This window comes from Gadus macrocephalus, chromosome 10 (genome assembly GCF_031168955.1).
Source record: "Gadus macrocephalus chromosome 10, ASM3116895v1".
Lineage (NCBI taxonomy): Eukaryota > Metazoa > Chordata > Actinopteri > Gadiformes > Gadidae > Gadus > Gadus macrocephalus.
In genome coordinates this window covers 9788605-9807052 of record NC_082391.1, presented here as the reverse complement: position 1 = coordinate 9807052, position 18448 = coordinate 9788605, and the positions used below count along the sequence as shown (strand labels likewise).

Here is an 18448-nt window from a genome sequence, read left to right as displayed (position 1 = left end):
ACAGATGGTTGGGCCCCTAAAAGGAGCAGGACGCTACGGGGATAAGGCATGCTGACCTTAGCCTAGTGTTTTGGGCTATCTTTGTTGACCATTTGCTGACCAATTGCTGACTGTTCAGGTTAAGATGGATTTATGACTGAATGGAGGCAGACACTTCAAGGAGAAGCTGCTGTTTGTGTGTATAAAAAGACGCCGCAGTTTGTGAACCGCAGTGACTTTGCAAACCTACTCAGGCTGTTGTCGTTGTTGTTTTTCTGCACGATAAAGTCTTTTGTCAATTCTTGCTCCGGACCCCTCGTTTTCATTTCTCTCTCTCTCTCTTGAATTAGTCTAAGTGTTTTAAATCTCGATTAATCCACGACACTACAAACACATGAGGCAGGGGTCCTCTGTGCTCAGCCGCCGGCAGTGCTCTATCAGTAGGGAGTTTGAGATCGCCAGCGTGGAGGGCCCAACCAAACGCAGAGTTGGCCAGAATTCCTCCATCACTGGTTCTCCCGTAGCCCCCCACATCGATGACCCGGAAGCAGTAGTCTGCGTCGACAACTGCCAAGAGAACCATGGAAAATGTTCCCTTGTAGTTGAAGAACGCGAACCGGAGTTCGCAGGGGCCTTCAGAACCACATGCTTCCCATCGATGGCACCACAGCAGAGAGGGAGGTACCACCGCTCCTCGAACCGCTCTGCAATCACTCTCCACTCCTCTGCAGTGGGCACAGCCATAAACTCCTCCACCAGGCAGTCCCAAATAGCCGTGACCACATCTGATACGATGGAAGCCACGGTGGAGGCCCCGACCCGAAAGCTGTTGGCGATCGACGTCACTACTAGTCAGGAATCTGCAACACATGAATAATTTATTTTAGCCTTACTGAGAATTTCAGTTGCATACCAAATCTGTAGTCCAATTATCTCACTGATATCACTGCACAGGTAAATGTCTTGACTAGTGTTTACAGTGGATTTGCATCAGCTTATTTTACTTTGAAAAGCATGACAAGGAGGTCAATGTGAATTTAACTCAATGAATATGGCCTGTAATGTCACAATGGCCTATGCCACGAACGAGCATAGTGCACGATGCTTGAATAAATGGGTCACTACTCAAATATAAACAGCGCATTGGAAATAGATGTATGCACTTTCAAAAGACACGCCCGAACAAGTTCTTCCCGGTAAGTAGAATGTGCAGAATGTGCTGATTTTGATAGAGTAATTAGGCTATGAAACCGCTACTTACCGGAGACAGATAGACAGGCGCTCCGCAGCTGATATGGAGCGCCTGCAGTTTGTGTCCTGACGGAAAATCCTGGCACCAACCAGGGCAAGCAGGTCATCGAACATGGCGACAGTCAATCGAAAATACCGCTGGAACCGGCCATCATCCAGGCGGAGTTCCTGGAGGAGATGGTGAAAGTCACCCAGCTGTGAGCACCTACGAAGGATGTCATGCAACCAAACATGACAGAGTTTGGGTTTCCTACTCTCCTCAAGCTCCCACAACAAATACAGCGCAGCGATGGGGGTGATCTCAGACATGTTTGTGGAGCAAAAAAAAGTAGCGGGGGGAAATAACAATGATGGTCAATATTGTTGTTTTGCATGATTTGCCCTAGTGGGAGCATGTAGATGTTGAATAAAGAGGGTCCTAAGATCGAACTTTGTGGGACGCCACATGTCACGTAGGTTGATTCTGATACATGTCGCAATGGAAACAAAGTTCCTATTTTGTAGGTAGGACCTGAACCAATTTAAGACTGTGCCTGAAAGCCCCACCCAGTTTTCTAACCTGTCCATAAGTATTGTATGGTCTACAGTGTCGAATGCTCACTGGGACGGATACTCTCGCATTAAATGGTTGCACCAGAATTTGGGGAGGCTTACCTCACTGAATTTCCTTTTCAGAGTCTGATCACATGAGAGCTCCACCGGCTGATTCTCTTCGTTGCTTGGCAACGTGACACTCTCGATTCCGAAGGTGTCAGGTATCCAGTTATTATTTCCATGTTTCCCCGGGAAGTAGTTAAGGAACCAAGCTTGCAGTTTAGTGAGATGCGCCTTTAGAATTATTTTCAGGGCGTAAGAAATATTTTCAGGGCTTTTTTAGCTGCAGTGTCCAGCCGTTGTGCTTCAGTGTCGACCTGGAGTGTTAGGCCCAATCCCGTTTCTTTGCTCACTGTCTCAACCCTACATCTCAACCCTAACCCTCATTGCTCATGCTCATTGCTACCCTAACCGATCCCCTACCAAATGGGACAACCCTACCCTGTGACGTCATCATGGCCTCCCTGTGCCCCCTAGCAGATAACCAGACCCCTGGTAATGTTACAAGAGACAGACTGGCTGCCATTGTCTCGGGCAACGAGCAAGACCCATTGTAAAGATGTTTAACCTGAAATGGTATTTATATTTTGTAATTGGCACGGCCTGGCGAGACTGGCCACACTCACACTGGCAGATTTGAGCACGGTTAGGTGCTAAAACAGCCACGGCCACGGCCAGAAGGCCTAGTGTGAATGCACCCTTAGATAATAATCGGTTAAGAAAAAGAACACTTTAGAAGAAACACTTTATTTAAATAAGAAACACTGAACCACACATCTAAAAATACACACAAACGCACACCTAAAAATACACACACACACACACACCCTCTCTCATCTTTTGAGAGAATGGTGGAGAATCACATCTTCTCCACCATTCCGCCAACTTTGCCTCGCTCTCCTCATGCCTCGCCTGCCCCCTGGCACTCTCCTCTTGGAAGAGGTGCCTGGGGTGGTGGAAGAGGTGCCTGGGGTGGAGGAGCATGAGGGAGAGGTGGGAGGGCTGGTGGCAGTGGACTCAACGATGTCCTGAAAGAAAACAAATAAAAAGGAATTAGGAATTATATGCCAGAACTGGGTGATATGGCCATATGTTACGTACAATATGTGATAGCTATGTACACAATATAGTACTGCCAAAAAATAGATTGATTAACCATGTAATATTACTAATATAATATATTAGTATAATAATACTTAGAGAATATTACTAATATAATATATATATTAGTATATATAATATTACTTATAGAATATTAATAATTAATAACTAATAATGTTACTAATATTACTTTCTATATTAGCTAAGAGTTTATTGTTTACTGTTTACTGTTTTTTGTTTACTTTTTATAGTTAGTTAGTTAAGAGTTTATTGTTTATCTTATCTTATATTATAATTATTGTTTACTGTTTACTTTTTATTTTACTTTTTATTGTTATCTTAGAGTGTATTGTTTATCTTATATTGTATATAATTTAATATTGTGTTGTGTTTCTTTCTGTAAACTACTGGACAATCAATTTCCTTGAGGGAGTCATCCCAAAAGGATCAATAAAGCCTAATCTAATTTAATCGAATCTAATCGAATCTAATATAATATATTAGTATAGTAAAGTTTATTTTTAACCTGGAGTCACTAGAACATGGAAGATCTGGATATCATACGTCATCCAGCCCGGTCGTATGCATCCCGGTCTGCAGCCCGGTCTGCAGGCCGGGCAGCAGGGCCCGTCATCGGGCATGCATCCCGGCCGAGAACCGTGGTCGGGCGGCCTGCGAAAGTCGGCCGGGGACTTTCGCGATCTTCCGCGAAAGTCGGCCGGGGACTTCCGAGAGTCCGCTGCCGGGCTTCGAAGCCCGCGGCCGGGCTGCAGAGTATAATTAATAAAATAATTACTAGTTAATTACAGAGAAAATACTTACATTTGTGTTTTTCCAATCCTGTCGCATCTTTTCGTCCTCCATCTTGTCTAGGATATTTCTTGATTTTCCGTTTTCTCGCAAGGTATTGTGGGAGCAAGTCAGAACTGAAGGGCTTTGAGGGTGCCCATCGAAAATCTCAATTTTGAGGGGATGTTAGCCCTCCCCCTACCCCTTAAGCTACCTTTAAACTGGTATTGGGACATGGCTCCACGGCGCGTGAACGCGCAACAGCGAGGGTTAGGGCTGAGATTTTGAAGCGAGCAAAGGATTGAGATTCAACCTTAGTTGCCGCTGTGTAGGTGTCCGCTGTGTCCAGCCTTTGTGCTTCATGACAAGCATTAAGAAACATGTCTATCTTTGGATATATGATGTACCCACAATGTGATCTTTTTAAATGCAGCAAGTTTTTCAAACATATTGTGTCCCCTCCCTTGCATGGACACGTTTAATGTGATTAGTTGCTTGAACACATCGGCAAGATACGCAACTTGTGCGAGACACATTTTGTTGTTAACCAGCTCAGCGTAAGGTGATGTATTCTCTGGAAGATAGGCTGCTATTTCTGTTCTCACATAACAAGCCGGTTCAAAGAGGCGGCTCTTTAAAGTGAACGATGAGAGTGGCTCCAGACTGCGAGAAGTTTTTATTTTATTTTATATAAAGTTTGTCTATATGAAGATCTCCGCACTACGGGTGTTCTGTGCATGCTATGCGTGTGTGCAGTGGCTGTCCGGTTCATGCATGCAACCAATCATGTGTGGATAGACAAGGATCATACCATTAAGCAAGCAGACAGGGGCAGGGATTAGGGCTGCTTGATTATGAAAAAAATCATAATCACGATTATTTTGGTCAATATTGACATCACGATTATTCAAACAATTATTTTTGAGTTTGAAAACATGAGGTATTTATTCAGCATGTCTCTCCCAAAAACACTTTGTATCAGAACTTTGAAATTTTGCCTTAAATAATTAAACAAAATGGTCAGAAAGAAAATGTACAAATCAAAAATAATTTACAGACATATATCCAGCTGTTCTGCACTTTATATAAAACATTTATCAAAATAAAAGTGTATTCGGTGTATAAAAACTCAATTCTATTAGTTTTGTCATCATTTGACGTTAAAATCGTGATCAAAATTCGATTAAACGCCCAGCCCTAGCAGGGATGCGCGTTGCGCTCATACTGCAATGAAAACAATCAGCTACAGCAATTTATTGATGTTAGAAAACGTAATTTTTTCTTTTGAATACTTCAGTACAAAGGATGCATTGAATAATTTAAGTGATATAAAGACCTACACATCCGAATCATAAGTCAAAACGGGCTACATTTGGCTGAATTGTAAAAGGTATAAGTGAAAATATGAAGAGCCATTTGGGAGCCGAAAGAGCCGGCTATTGTTGTTGAGCTGATCCGAATGATCAGGCTCACTAAAAAGAAACAAAATTCTCATCTTGGCCTAATCACTGGAACTATTTGTAGCTCTTGTTAACCACTTTATTTTATTTATTTATTTTTTACATTCCGCGACCCATTCAAAACGAGTCCGCGACCAGTGTTGGGGAAGTTCACTTTCTACATGAACTAGTTCAAAGTTCAGTTCACAAATTTTAATTTTAGTTCAGTTCAACGTTCATAATTCAACATTTTGAACTAAGTTCACAGTTCCAAAAAATGAAATAGTTCATAGTTCTTTTTTTCAATATGTTGCTGTGAGCTATTCGTTTTTTCCGGTATTTTGAACATTGAGCCTGCTTTGTGGTTTGTCTAGGATGAAATAGAGTGGTTGAATCAAGTATCGTAGCGAAATACAGTTTCTATCGTGTTTTATTGCACATTTAGCGCATTTTGTAAATCCCATGGATTTCTGTTGGAAGGCTCATTGCTTGTTGGCCGGAAACGTAAAGGCGGGGGGGTTCACGTTTGGTTGTAGTCTTTTTGCTCGGTTCTATCCCTACTGTTGACACGGAGAACCGAGTGAAAAGACTACAACCAAACGTAAACAGCCCCCTTTTCCGTTTCCGGCCAACAAGCAATGAGGCATTCTAGTGCGCTGAGCTATGAGCCAGAGAATTAACGTTATGGATTGTACATATTCATAATTCGAAATTCGTCTCAGCCTTTACACCACAGATACTATAGGGTAAAGCATATAACCGCGTTGTCTGATTAGTTTAATTTTTCATTTTTCCACAATTTAACAGCTATCGTTTTGAAAAATAATCACCCCGCCATTCGTTTCAATGGGAATCGGCGTTGCAATACTTTCAACATAAAGTGTACATATTTATAGTTGGAAATTCGTCCCAGCCTTTATACGACAGATACTATAGGGTCTATAGCATATAACCGCATTTTCTGATTACAGTTTAATGTAACAGTAAACTGAACTCACCGCAACTTCAAATTAACCACACGGAGATTAGCATGGCAATCGGTCAAACAACACAGCGTTCTGCGCGCGCATCCGCCGTGTTGATAAACAAATAACCCCCATATTGAACGAAGTTAAACTAAGCTAGCGTCCCGTTCACAGGCACCAGAATGAACAAGTTCACAGTAACGTTCATCAGGCAGTAATACAGTACGTTCAGTTCACGTTCGCCCAAAATATGAACGAGTTCATGAACTACTGTTCAATGAACGCGTTCGGGCACAACACTGTCCGCGACCCACTTTTGGCTTTTGATAAACGCAATTGGTTTAGAGCAGGGGTGTCAAACTCATTTTAGCCTAGGGGCCACATGGAGGAAAATCTATTCCCAAGTGGGCCGGACCGGTAAAAATATGGCATAATTTTGTAAAATTAAACATGCTGTGAGCACACCAAACACAGGTTTCCCATTTACTTCTGTGAATAAAAAGGACGATGACCATTTTTCTTGTAAAACTCTGCACTGTGTCCACTTTTCGTCTTTTTGACAGAGACATTTTGGGGCAATGAGAGTGCCAAAGCGCATAATGTTGGATGTATAAAGGTACGGCCACACCAACCGCGTTGCTCGCGGTAGGGGCGTTGAAAATCGGCATTTTTGCATAGGGAACCATTGGTCTAGGCGCGGTACACACGGTGAAGCGTTGCGTTGGGGGCTTTAGGCGCGGAAGTTGCACGTAATTACGCACGTAAACGCAGCCTGGTGGACTATTTCTCTGCTGATCAACACTATGAATGCTGGAAACACACCAGACACACCATGTGAAGTTATTTAACCCGATTAGTGTTATTTATATCCGAGATTATTTAATCTAACCCGATCTAAGCTCTATCATGCACCCAAACGCGGCGTTTGGGTTTCCTACCTCGGACTCCAGCGCAGCCACGGCCGACATCTTTCTTTATTCTGGGTGGAAATAGTTACATAGTTACGCCATTAAATGCGTTTATGGAAACATTTTAATTTCATAATTTTTGCTCAGTGAATGTGAAGGATGTTTGGTTTGATAGTTATGACGAAGAGGGAACGCTCCGTTCACTTGCATGGACATGGACTCATCTAGCTGCGGTGGCGCGGTGACGCGGTGGAAGCGTTGAACCACCACACACCGATCAAACGTCAGGTTAGGCGCGGTACTCGCGGTATCCACCGCGAGCAACGCGGTTGGTGTGGCCGTAGCATAAGGCAGAACGACAAGGTAGCTCCGGGCTAGCTGCACTACCTGTTTATACTTGCTCCCTGCTCAGCCCCGGTATAAAGTTTGCTTACTTAACATAATTGCTATTGCGATTTCTAGTGGACACATTAAGAACAGCAGTTTCTTTCATTGAAAAATAGCAGATCATTTTACGTTACATTCCAAAGCGACTTCCAGTTACACACAATTGTCCAGTAGTTCAATGTACAACAAATTAATCAGTGCCAGTCAATGCAATTCATGTAATGCTAGGAAGGATTTTTATAAAAAAAATTATACTTTTTTATTTTTTTACAATACTGTACTTCACAAAATCATCTCGCGGGCCGGATTAAACCCGTTCGCGGGTTTAATCGGCCCGCGAGTTCGGCCCGCGGGCCGTACGTTTGACACCCCTGGTTTAGAGCTAATGGGATACTTTTCTAAACGGCAATTTTAATCCAACTTCTTGAAATGAGAGACTTCTCCAATTTAATGGCATTATGAGGCTATTGTTTAGGGCAGAGTACTTTGTAATTTCCCTAATGTGTAGAGAAATTTACCAAACAATATATAGCGAGGACTGCTGCTGCAGGTCCACAGTGACCGACCCACGTGACGCGTACCGCTGATCAGCTCCACTAACTAACTCCCAGACAGCTACCACCACAAGTAGCATCTCATTCTGTGGGAAACACTGTAACGCGTACGGTCATTCCACATGTTGATGATTTTTAGTATGATTGTTTTTACCACTGATAACACCCCAGGGCTACATTATCCAGAGCTTTAATCTACCCCACATAACGGTATCTACAGCTGTTTCGGTAGTCAACGCTTTGATCAACCCCACATAATGGTATCAAAAAAAAATGGCATCGAAATGAGAGACTTCTCCAATTTAATGGCATTATGAGGCTATTGTTTAGGGCAGAGTACTTTGTAATTTCCCTAATGTGTAGAGAAATTTACCAAACAATATATAGCGAGGACTGCTGCTGCAGGTCCACAGTGACCGACCCACGTGAAGGCCGATTTATGCTCAGTTACGTAAGCGTAAGCGCAAGCGCAAGAGGCCCTTGCGCGCCCTTGCGCACCCCTTGCGCGACTTCTCACGTCTTGCGTGCGTCGGGCGATTTTTCTAGACTTACGTCATTTTTTACGTAAGCTTTTACGCGAGCCACGCAGCCTGCATGGCTGTGATTGGTCTGCTGGTCTGGTTACTACTTCCTGTCTGGAGTATCACATTTCCTGTTTTCATCCTGCCATTTTTAAAAGCCAGAAGACAAGGACGATTTTCCATTTCCGACATCAAGATGAATCGACAGCAAGAGCTCTTGAGCGAGGCAGTGCGTCAATACGAGCACTTATATAGTGCTTATATAGTCGATAGTGTTTGAATATGGTCGATAGGGTTTAAATGTGGTCGAGAGGGGTTTACATGTTTAAATGTGGTTGATAGGGTTTACATGTTTAAATGTGGTCGATAGTGTTTGAGTGTGGTCGCTAGTGTTTACATGTGGTCGATAGTGTTTAAATGTGGTCGATAGTGTGTAGGTGTGGGCGAGAGTGTTTAAATGTGGTCGATGGTGTTTGGATGTGGTCGATAGTGTTTAAATGTGGTCGATAGGGTTTACATGATTAAATGTGGTCGATAGTTTAATTGTGGTTGATAGTGTTTAATTGTGGTCGATAGGGTTTACATGTTTAAACGTGGTCGATAGTGTTTATATATGGTCGATAGGGTTTACATGTGGTCGATAGGGTTTACATGTGGTCCATAGTGTTTAAATGTGGTCCATAGTGTTTAAATGTGGGCGATAGTGTTTAAATGTGGGCGATAGTGTTTAAATGTGGTCGATAGGGTTTACGTGTGGTCCATAGTGTTTAAATGTGGTCGATAGTGTTTACATGTGGTCGATATTGTTTAAATGTGATCGACAGTGTTTAAATATGGTCGATAGTGTTTAAATATGTTCTTTTCCCTCACTCTCCACCTCATCCCTAACTCTCCACCTCAAGCTGGTGTGTAGTGAGCGTTCTGGCACCGATTGGCTGCCGTGCATCACCCAAGTGGGTGCTACATATTGGTGGTGGTTAGTGAGGTCCCCCCTTCACTTTAGGCGTCTTTGAGTGTTATTAATTATTATTATTCTTAATGTTTAACCTCTGTTTTCCTTTTATTCCTAGTCTGTTTTACATAGTTTTGAATGATGACTATATGCTCTGTAAGGTGACCTTGGGTGTCTTGAAAGGCGCCTCTAAATTAAATGTATTATTATTATTATTATTATTATATATATACGATATTCGCCCGTCATTGGTCTTGGTTGATTTAGTGGCCGTACAGACCACCTCCGCCTCCGTCTTCTCTTCTGCTGGTGCCTCAAGATAAGAAGCTGCTCCTCAATGAGTAGCACCTCCAACGCCCTCAACTGTCCTTGGGATAGGATTGACCGCTCTGCCATAGTTCACTGAATGTGTAGAACATGACTGGGAGGCGGTTTATATACAGCCGACGACGACGCCCACACACAAATACACCATATAGGCTTCACTTAGGTAGTCTTCGACTAATACCAGGAAAATCTCCTTTTCATGGTTCAATTTGAGAAACGCTGCCGTAGGAGGAAGGAGGGTGGGTGGTTTGATAGAATGGAACCCGGCAGGCTCATATACAAAAGCATTAACGTGAAGTGAAGTTAACTTTGCTGCCAACACATTATGTCGTTTTAAAATGTAGAGAGATATGCACATTTATACAACCCCAATGATCAACAACTTCATCACCCCTGTTCCTCTGTCTGTTGCCATCATTCACTGTGTATGGGGAGAACACGATCTGGCACATAAACAAACCAACGACTCCCACAGACAAAGACGTCATTCTCGAGGTCGTCTTCAACTAAAAACTTTACTCCACATATTACTCCACCTACTGTTCTGGCGGTGAATTGCTTGGCAACACGCGCAACACACGCAACCTAAAAGGGAGCATGAATTGCTTTGAGTAAATTTTGCGCAACAACGTAACACCAACGCTGAAGCATGCAGCCGCCTTGACGCGTACCGCTGATCAGCTCCACTAACTAACTCCCAGACAGCTACCACCACAAGTAGCATCTCATTCTGTGGGAAACACTGTAACGCGTACGGTCATTTTGTAAAGTTACAACAACATTCCACATGTTGATGATTTTTTGTATGATTGTTTTTACCACTGATAACACCCCAGGGCTACATTATCCAGAGCTTTAATCTACCCCATATAATGGTATCTACAGCTGTTTCGGTAGTCAACGCTTTGATCAACCCCACATAATGGTATCAAAAAAAAATCTCATTAGAATAAAGGGACAACTCGATCGTGAACATGATTTCTGTCTGCTATATTTTTCCTGCAATGGTGGTGAAGACAACAAATCCAATGTTACCACTGTTTCCCACAACAATATTTTTTATTGATTTGATTGGGCAACCCGGCAGCAGCTGGAATTACATATTGCTTATAAACTTCCTTTATCATTTGGTCTTAACGTTTCTTTAAATCTTTGTGTTGATAGTTTTTCTGGCGTCGACGAACCCTTATGGCCAGACCGATGGTCAGAGAGGCGGGAATGGCCTCCCTGCTGCTGGAGAACCCTTACTATATCCTTGTACTGTTGTATTGCATCACCTTCCTGATTTCAAAATCCAAGTGTTTCTGAAGAAGCTTACAAATTGTATGAACAAAACCTTGGGTGAATGTTTTTAGGCTGAAGTGTTGGTTTCTCAATAATAATTAATAGACATAAAAAATATAAACACATTTAATCATTCTATATGTTATGCTTGTAAAGGACCACACATTATGGGACATTTAGAAAATCATATTTGTTTTGGCTTGAAATGGAATCAGTCTGTTGATAGCAGTATGTCACATGCATCTTTATTGGGTTATTGCTATAGTGTGTATGTGTGTGTGTGTGTGCGCATGCATGCGTGTGTGTGAGAAAACCCAGCTATGTCTTTAATCTACCCCGTAATTTATTTATTATTGATGCTTTGTTATATTTACTCCACCTTGTTCTGGTGCCTTAACACAATCTCTACATGGCTACCGTAAACCTAAAGACCAGCTGTAAGTATCCTGAACGTAATGACTCTTATGGCGCATTTCCACTGCAGGGTGCGGAACGGATCGGATCGCAAAGGTGCGGGTCGGATCGCGTTTCCACCGCCAAAAGTGGGCGTGACCCGGACTTTGCCGTACCCGTTCCGACCCCATTCTAGGGACTCCTCCGTTGCGGTACCCAAAACGAGACCAGACGCCTGAAAGGGTACCCTGGAATTCTAGCTACACCCCCCCTCCGTTGATTGGTCGACAGAATCGTCACTTCCGGGTGACGCGGTGATAAAAACAAACAAACAGTAGCCTCGAGGTATTATTCTTTACAATTAACATGTCGCGTAAAAAGCTTGCTTGGGCGAACAAGGAGGTGGAGACGTTCGTCTGCATTCTTGCGGAGGAAGACGTTGTTTACGATGTTTACGTAGCTGCCGCGGCGATTGACATCCGGCCTACCACCAAGGGTACTGTCGGCAGTGGAAACGCGACCTCAGAACTGAGCTGGGCTATACTGCCCCCTCCCTACCGCCCCTTTGCGATCCGATCCGTTCCGCACCCTGCAGTGGGAACGCGGCATTATGCCCCATTTCCACTGCAGGGTGCGGAACGGATCGGATCGCAAAGGTGCGGTAGGGAGGGGGCGGTATAGCCCAGCTCAGTTCCGAGGTCGCGTTTCCACTGCCGACAGTACCCTTGGTGGTAGCCCGGATGTCGATCGCCGCGGCAGCTACGTAAACATCGTAAACAACGTCTTCCTCCCCAAGAATGCAGACGAGCGTCTCCACCTCCTTGTTCGCCCAAGCAAGCTTTTTACGCAACATGTTAATTGTAAAGAATAATACCTCGAGGCTACTGTTTGTTTGTTTTTATCCCCGCGTCACCCGGAAGTGACGATTCTGTCGACCAATCAACGGAGGGGGGGTGTAGCTAGAATTTCACGGGACCCTTTCAGGCGTCTGGTCTCGTTTTGGGTACCGCAACGGAGGAGTCCCGAGAATGGGGCCGGAACGGGTACGGCAAAGTCCGGGTCACGCCCACTTTTGGCGGTGGAAACGCGACCCGACCCGCACCTTTGCGATCCGATCCGTTCCGCACCCTGCAGTGGAAACGCGGCATTAGGGCCCTATCTTGCATCCGGCGCAAGTGACTTAGTCACTGGCGCATGTGTCATTGCTAGTTTACAACTGGCGCAGAGCGTTCTTTTCCCACCACCGCCACTCGCCGGTAAATTAGGGATTGATCATGCGCCCCAAGGGGCGGTTCGGCGGAAGGAGGAGGCGTGTTCTGGCGCAAACGGTATTTTGCCGTTTCTGAATACCATTGCGCTACTGACCAGGAAATACCTGGTTAAAGTCAGTGGCAGATGCTATTTTAAGGGCGCATGCATACATGCGCATGCGATGCATACGGATTGCTTGTGCACCTCGCGCATACACTTTGCTTCTCCCATCTACCTAGCCGCACATTCTTGGTAAATTATTTGGTAAAGAACAGCTGATGCAGCGGTAATAAGTTGTACTTTTAAATCAATGCATCTGCAAACACCGTACAGCAAACACATATTTTCTTGACAGAGACATCGTGTAGGCCTACATGCCCATAACTTTTAGGATTGATGAGTATTTGATCATGAAAAACATTGTTTTACCGCGAGTGAGTGTTAAAAAGAATGAATGAATGCGGTCGCGGGTGTGTGCTCTGTTTAAACACACGCAAACTAAACACGTAACGCATAATACAATCAATGGCAATGTCTATTACCGTGGGGATACATGCATATTAGGATAGCATACAATACTGATAAGAAACAATGTTTATAATGTATTGCGTATATCATTCAATAGAACCACAGTTGCCGCATATCATATGTTATATCATATACGTTTTCTTTGCCGAAATGTATTTGAGGACTCAGTATTTCTGAAGTTGTGGAAGAAAACCCTTTATTCCATGTGTGAATTAGGCCATATTATTTGGCAATAAACTGAGCCATTTGCAGTTTGAAATTCATGTGCATCTGTCTCATCGGAGACTGCAGACGCGCTGTCAAAATATCAACTCGTCCGATTCAAATGCGCTCATGGCTCTTAAAGGGGATGGGAGCTGGCACTCTCATTGGTTTGTTGGATGTTACGCCCAAACCACACCTACGGGTAACTAGGCTGCTTCAGACCAACCCTTTTGACACTTGCGCCGCGACGCAAGTGTCATTTATCCGCCTGTAAAATAGCGATAGCGCCGTAGAACCGCCCACAAAGCTACTTGCGCTTTGCGCTTCCCACTTGCGTTTCAGACCGTTAAAATAGGGCCCTTACTGTGTTGTTTATTACGAACCCTTCCGCCACTACTTGGATCTTTATCAGATCGTTCTCAACGATCAAAGATAAATTAATGGTCACAGTGTCGTACGTCTAGAATCTGAGATGAGTTTGTCCTGATGTTGTTTCTCGTAGGCGGTCCTGTTTGAAGAACGTCTCCGACCTGTTGGTGATGGGCGGAGCTTTGATCCTGGAGTCAGCCGTCCTCCTCAACTGGCTGGAGAGAGAAGGCTTCTGGCCACTGGGGATGACTGGCATCTCAATGGGCGGTTATGTGAGTTATAACAGCAGCTCACATGTCTGCCATGCATTTAATCACAATATGCTCTGTCATGCCTGTGTTGCTGCTGAGCCCGAAAAGTCTGATAATTGTCCATTAAGGAGGTTTTCAAATGTTTATTTCCTTCTATGATGATCCATTGACCGGAATAGAATCTGTGTGATTTGTCTTCATGTGAATAGTGAATGCAATTTCAAACAAACTTAAAATATTCAAACCACCTATTGGCTTTTACATATTCCTTTTATACATTTCAGTAACAAATACAAGTCAAATAAAACCTTTAAATTCCCAATAATGACCATATGTGAGTTGTCCTCTTTCGAATCATCAGCTGGTCAGATAGAGGACACTCAAAGCCTCAAACCTCACGTGGAACAAGAACCATTATTCTATCTGACAGTACCATCGATGACGAGTCCTACACCGTACATTTATCATCTTAAATCATCTTTATTTATAATATGCACATTTAAAATCAGCTCATGGGGCTTGCTTCTATGCTGTTCCAACACAGAACTGAAATCTCAAGTCATCTTATGATTTAGGGTTAGGGTTGGTTCAGGGTCAGGGTTAGGGTTAGTTTAGTGTCAGGGTTTGGGTTAGGTCAGGGTTAAGGTGCGTTCACACCAGACGCGATGGGGCGACACGATCCCATACAAAGTGAATGCAGAGACGCGATTTGCGAATTATTCGCTATTATTCGCTAAATTCGCAAAATTTTCGCCCTGCACAGATGAGCGCTTTCACAAGGATTTGTAGCGCGACAAATTTGCTCGAGTCTAAATATTTAAACTTTGCCGTGACTAGGCCTGTCATGATAAAAAGAAATTTTAGACGATTAATTGCCCCAGAAATTATTGCGATAAGCCATAATATTGCCGTTTTTTCAACTAATATAATGATAAAGTACACCCTTTCGAAGATCAATAAACTTTTATTTTTAAAGAACACTGGAACTGGACGTCTGGAAGAAAACAACCAAAACAACCAAAGACAATCTATTATTAGCAAAAAATGCTCTTGAATAAAAACCAAACACCACCAAAAACAATAAATAAAATTGAAACACTAAATAAAAAGGATGTAAACACGATTGCGCTTCAAAAAATAATAAACACGTGTAACGCCAGAGCTCCGCCTCCCACACAGACCATGCAACAAGTGACTGACACTTGACGAGGGGGTTTACTCGTTGTGTCCTGTAATTATGAGCCGGAGCCCGATTTCAACCCGACATTTGTTATTTAGGCCTACCCTGCTAAATATATATAAATATATATAATGCATAGAACGCCGGTCATTATCGGGAAAATAAGCCCCGACGCACAGCGGAGGTGTCTTGCTTCGCCCTGAAGGCGCTTATTTTCGATAAGGACCGGCGACGTTCTATACATTATCCCGCTTATTACAAGGCTACTTGCCAAGACGAAAAAATAACTTCACATGGTGTGTCTTTTTACAATTTATTCGTTAGCAGCATTCGTAGTGTTGATCAGCAGAGAAATAGTCTGCCAAAGACGTTGACGTTGCTTAGCAACCGAAGACGCTGGGGTTGACAAGTTACCGGACTACTATCTATACAAGTGAACGGAGCGTTCCACGGCATTGAGAAGACCCGTGTAATAAAGGCCTATAATATTTCTGTTTATGGCATAGATTTCTTCTCAGATTGGGCCAATAAAGCAATGATTTAAAAAAAAAGAGTGCGAATGGAAATTATTGCGGCCGGCAAAAAATTATCGCTCATTTTAATTTATCGCGCAATTAATTGATTTATTGCATATCTCGACAGGCCTACCCGTGACATTCGCGTGATGACAGCCAATCAGCGTTCAACAGCGTGGCCCCAGTACTACGGAAAAGCGTGTGGCTTAAAAATGTGCCTAATCAAAATCAGCAAGACTGCGGACTCCTATGATCCGAGGTCTAATAACTTGGATTTTTATAGCATCTTTCAAGATACCCAAGGTCGCTTAACAAAAAAGGGGGGAGGGGAAGGGGGGGGGTTAGGGGTTAAAGTGTCATGGGCGGGGATGGGGCAGAGCGGATGTGGAGTGGTAGGCTGTTCCATAGTGTGGGAGCTTTGGCAGAGAATGCCTTGTCTCCAAAGGTCCGCAATCTAGTGCGGGGGATGGCCAGCAGGTCCTCGTCAGAGGGAGATCTCTGAGATATTGCGATGAAAGTCCATGGAGGGATTGGTAGGTGAGCAGGAGAATTTTGTAGTTGATGCGTGACCTGACTGGTAACCAGTGGAGCTGTTGGAGGATTGGAGTAATATGCGGCCAGGGCTTTGTGCGGGTTAGAACCCTGGTTCTGAATTCTGAACATATTGGAGTCTGCTAAGGGCCTTGGAGGCAGTCCAGACGGACACGTTGCAGTAGTCCAGACGTGAGGGGATGAAGGCGTGGATGAATTCTCAGTTAATGAATGTGTGAGTGAAGGCCATGATGTTTCTGAGGTGGTAGAAGGCGGATTTGGTGATGTTCTGGATGTGGGATCGGAAGGAGAGAGTGGAGTCCAGGATGACGCCTAGGTTGCGCACCTTAGGAGATGGGGAAATGGAGCAGCCATCCACAACCAGGGCCAGGTCTTCAAACCCCCTGAGCAGTGCTGCAGGGGCCACCACCATGAGCTCTGTCTTGTTGCGGTTTAGTTGGAGTAAGTTTGTGGTCATCCATGATTTTAGTTTCTAAAGGCAGTTGACAAGTTGTGTGGGTGGGAGCTATGAGGAGGGGTTTGTGTTGATATAGAGTTGTGTGTCATCGGCGTAGCAGTGGAAGTTGAGTCCATGTTTCCGGATGATATGACTTAGGCAGCATGTAGACGGTGAACGGCAGGGGACCAAGCACCAAACCATAGGGCACGCCATTATTGAGAGGTGCCGGATCAGAGGTGGAGCCATTGAGGGTGATGAATTGTTTCCAGTCTGTGAGGTGGGACCGGAACCAGGACAGTGCTGTGCTACTGAGGCAAATGAGCTCAGAGAGGTGGCAGAGAAGGATGGTGTGAGAGACTGAATCAAAGGATGTAGAAAAGTCAAGGAAGATGAGGATGGTGATGGGGCCATTGGTGATCTTGATGAGGGCGGTCTCAGTGCTATGGTGAGTTCTGAAACTGATTGGAAGGGTTCGAAGAGCTCATGGTGGGACATGTGGTGTTGGAGCTGGGCAGCCACTGCTGTTTCCAGATCGTCTGGATCCGAGCCTGGCTTCTTGAGAGGGGAGATGACTGCCGCCATTTTAAAGCTGGATGGTACTACACAAGAGGCCAGAGATGCATTTGTGATGTTTTCCACTGGATGGCAGAGAATGGGAAGACAGGCCTTAACTAGGGTGGTGGGCATTGGGTCCAGACTGCTGGTTAAAGTCCTGGTTGAGGTGACTTGAGGTAGAATATTGCAGAATGTACTAAATTGTCCATAATTTGACTGAAATTGAAAAATGAATAATATCAAAGTTGGCCTGACTATTGTAGTAACCTAAATTATTTAATAAATGTAAAATAACGGACAAGTAGGCAAGAAAACATATTTCCGTTTTCGGTCTGATTGATTGGACCCGTGTCTAAAGCCCATGTGAAGAACAAGGAACAGCTCCGTTTTACCGGAGCACACCACCTGCACTATTGCAATAGATCCGCAGATTACAGATGAGGATCTGTGAAGGACTTTGTGGCGCTGAGTCTGACAGCCCCTTAGAAGTACAAAAAAGTATCTTACCAGCTGTGAGCAGTACCAAAGTGTTTTCTACCCTTGCTGGCTACTGTTTTAGTGTTTTTGTTGAATAACACAAAGGTTTTCTAGTCAATCTATAGATGGGCCAGACCAATTGTGGGTGGTCCTTAAATTAAAAACGTTATCAAATCCCTGTTTAACCTAATACAAATGACTAACTAATACACCGTTATTTGATCTGTGCATAATAGAGATTTGAATAGCTTGATTCTCTTTAAATATTTTGTTGCATTGTAAAAAGTTCGGTGCATAGGACGGACCTATCCGCGATCGCTCCTTAGGCCTTTTTACACTGCCAAGCCGGTTAGGACGCGGCTTGGCACGCAAGGAACGTACCTCTGCGTCTTTCTCGTGGATCGCACCATCTTTCAACGTCTTTGTTAAATGCAGTTAGAACTGTTAATGTTGATATCGCTGCATTATTGGGTTTGATGTAGAGAGACCGCAGCAACAGCTCTACCCAAGCCCCCCCCCCCGGGAGTGTAAAAACGTCTCTTGGTTCTGACCAAAGAAGAACGCTTTTGAATCTCCATTATGCAACATACCTGGCTGTGTTTTAGCACGTCACTCTATAGACCTAAGGCCTATAGACTGTAAAAGTGGTCAGGAATCTAATATTTCACACAGTTTGGTAATGC

General features: G+C 44.0%; 1 protein-coding gene across 6 annotated transcripts in view; it reads left to right on the top strand.

The window, feature by feature from the left end:
- Window positions 1-18448, top strand: part of abhd18 (abhydrolase domain containing 18) — a 114660-nt gene that overhangs the window by 50091 nt on the left and 46121 nt on the right. For all 6 annotated transcript variants that reach the window (XR_009527828.1, XM_060063475.1, XM_060063476.1 and 3 more), the window contains 3 exons: window positions 10932-11018; window positions 11463-11488; window positions 13930-14068. Coding sequence is in view for 5 of the 6 variants with exons in the window: in XM_060063475.1 (XP_059919458.1) it covers window positions 10932-11018; window positions 11463-11488; window positions 13930-14068 (252 nt within the window). In the remaining variant the exon portion in view is untranslated. The remainder of the gene's footprint in view (window positions 1-10931; window positions 11019-11462; window positions 11489-13929; window positions 14069-18448) is intronic.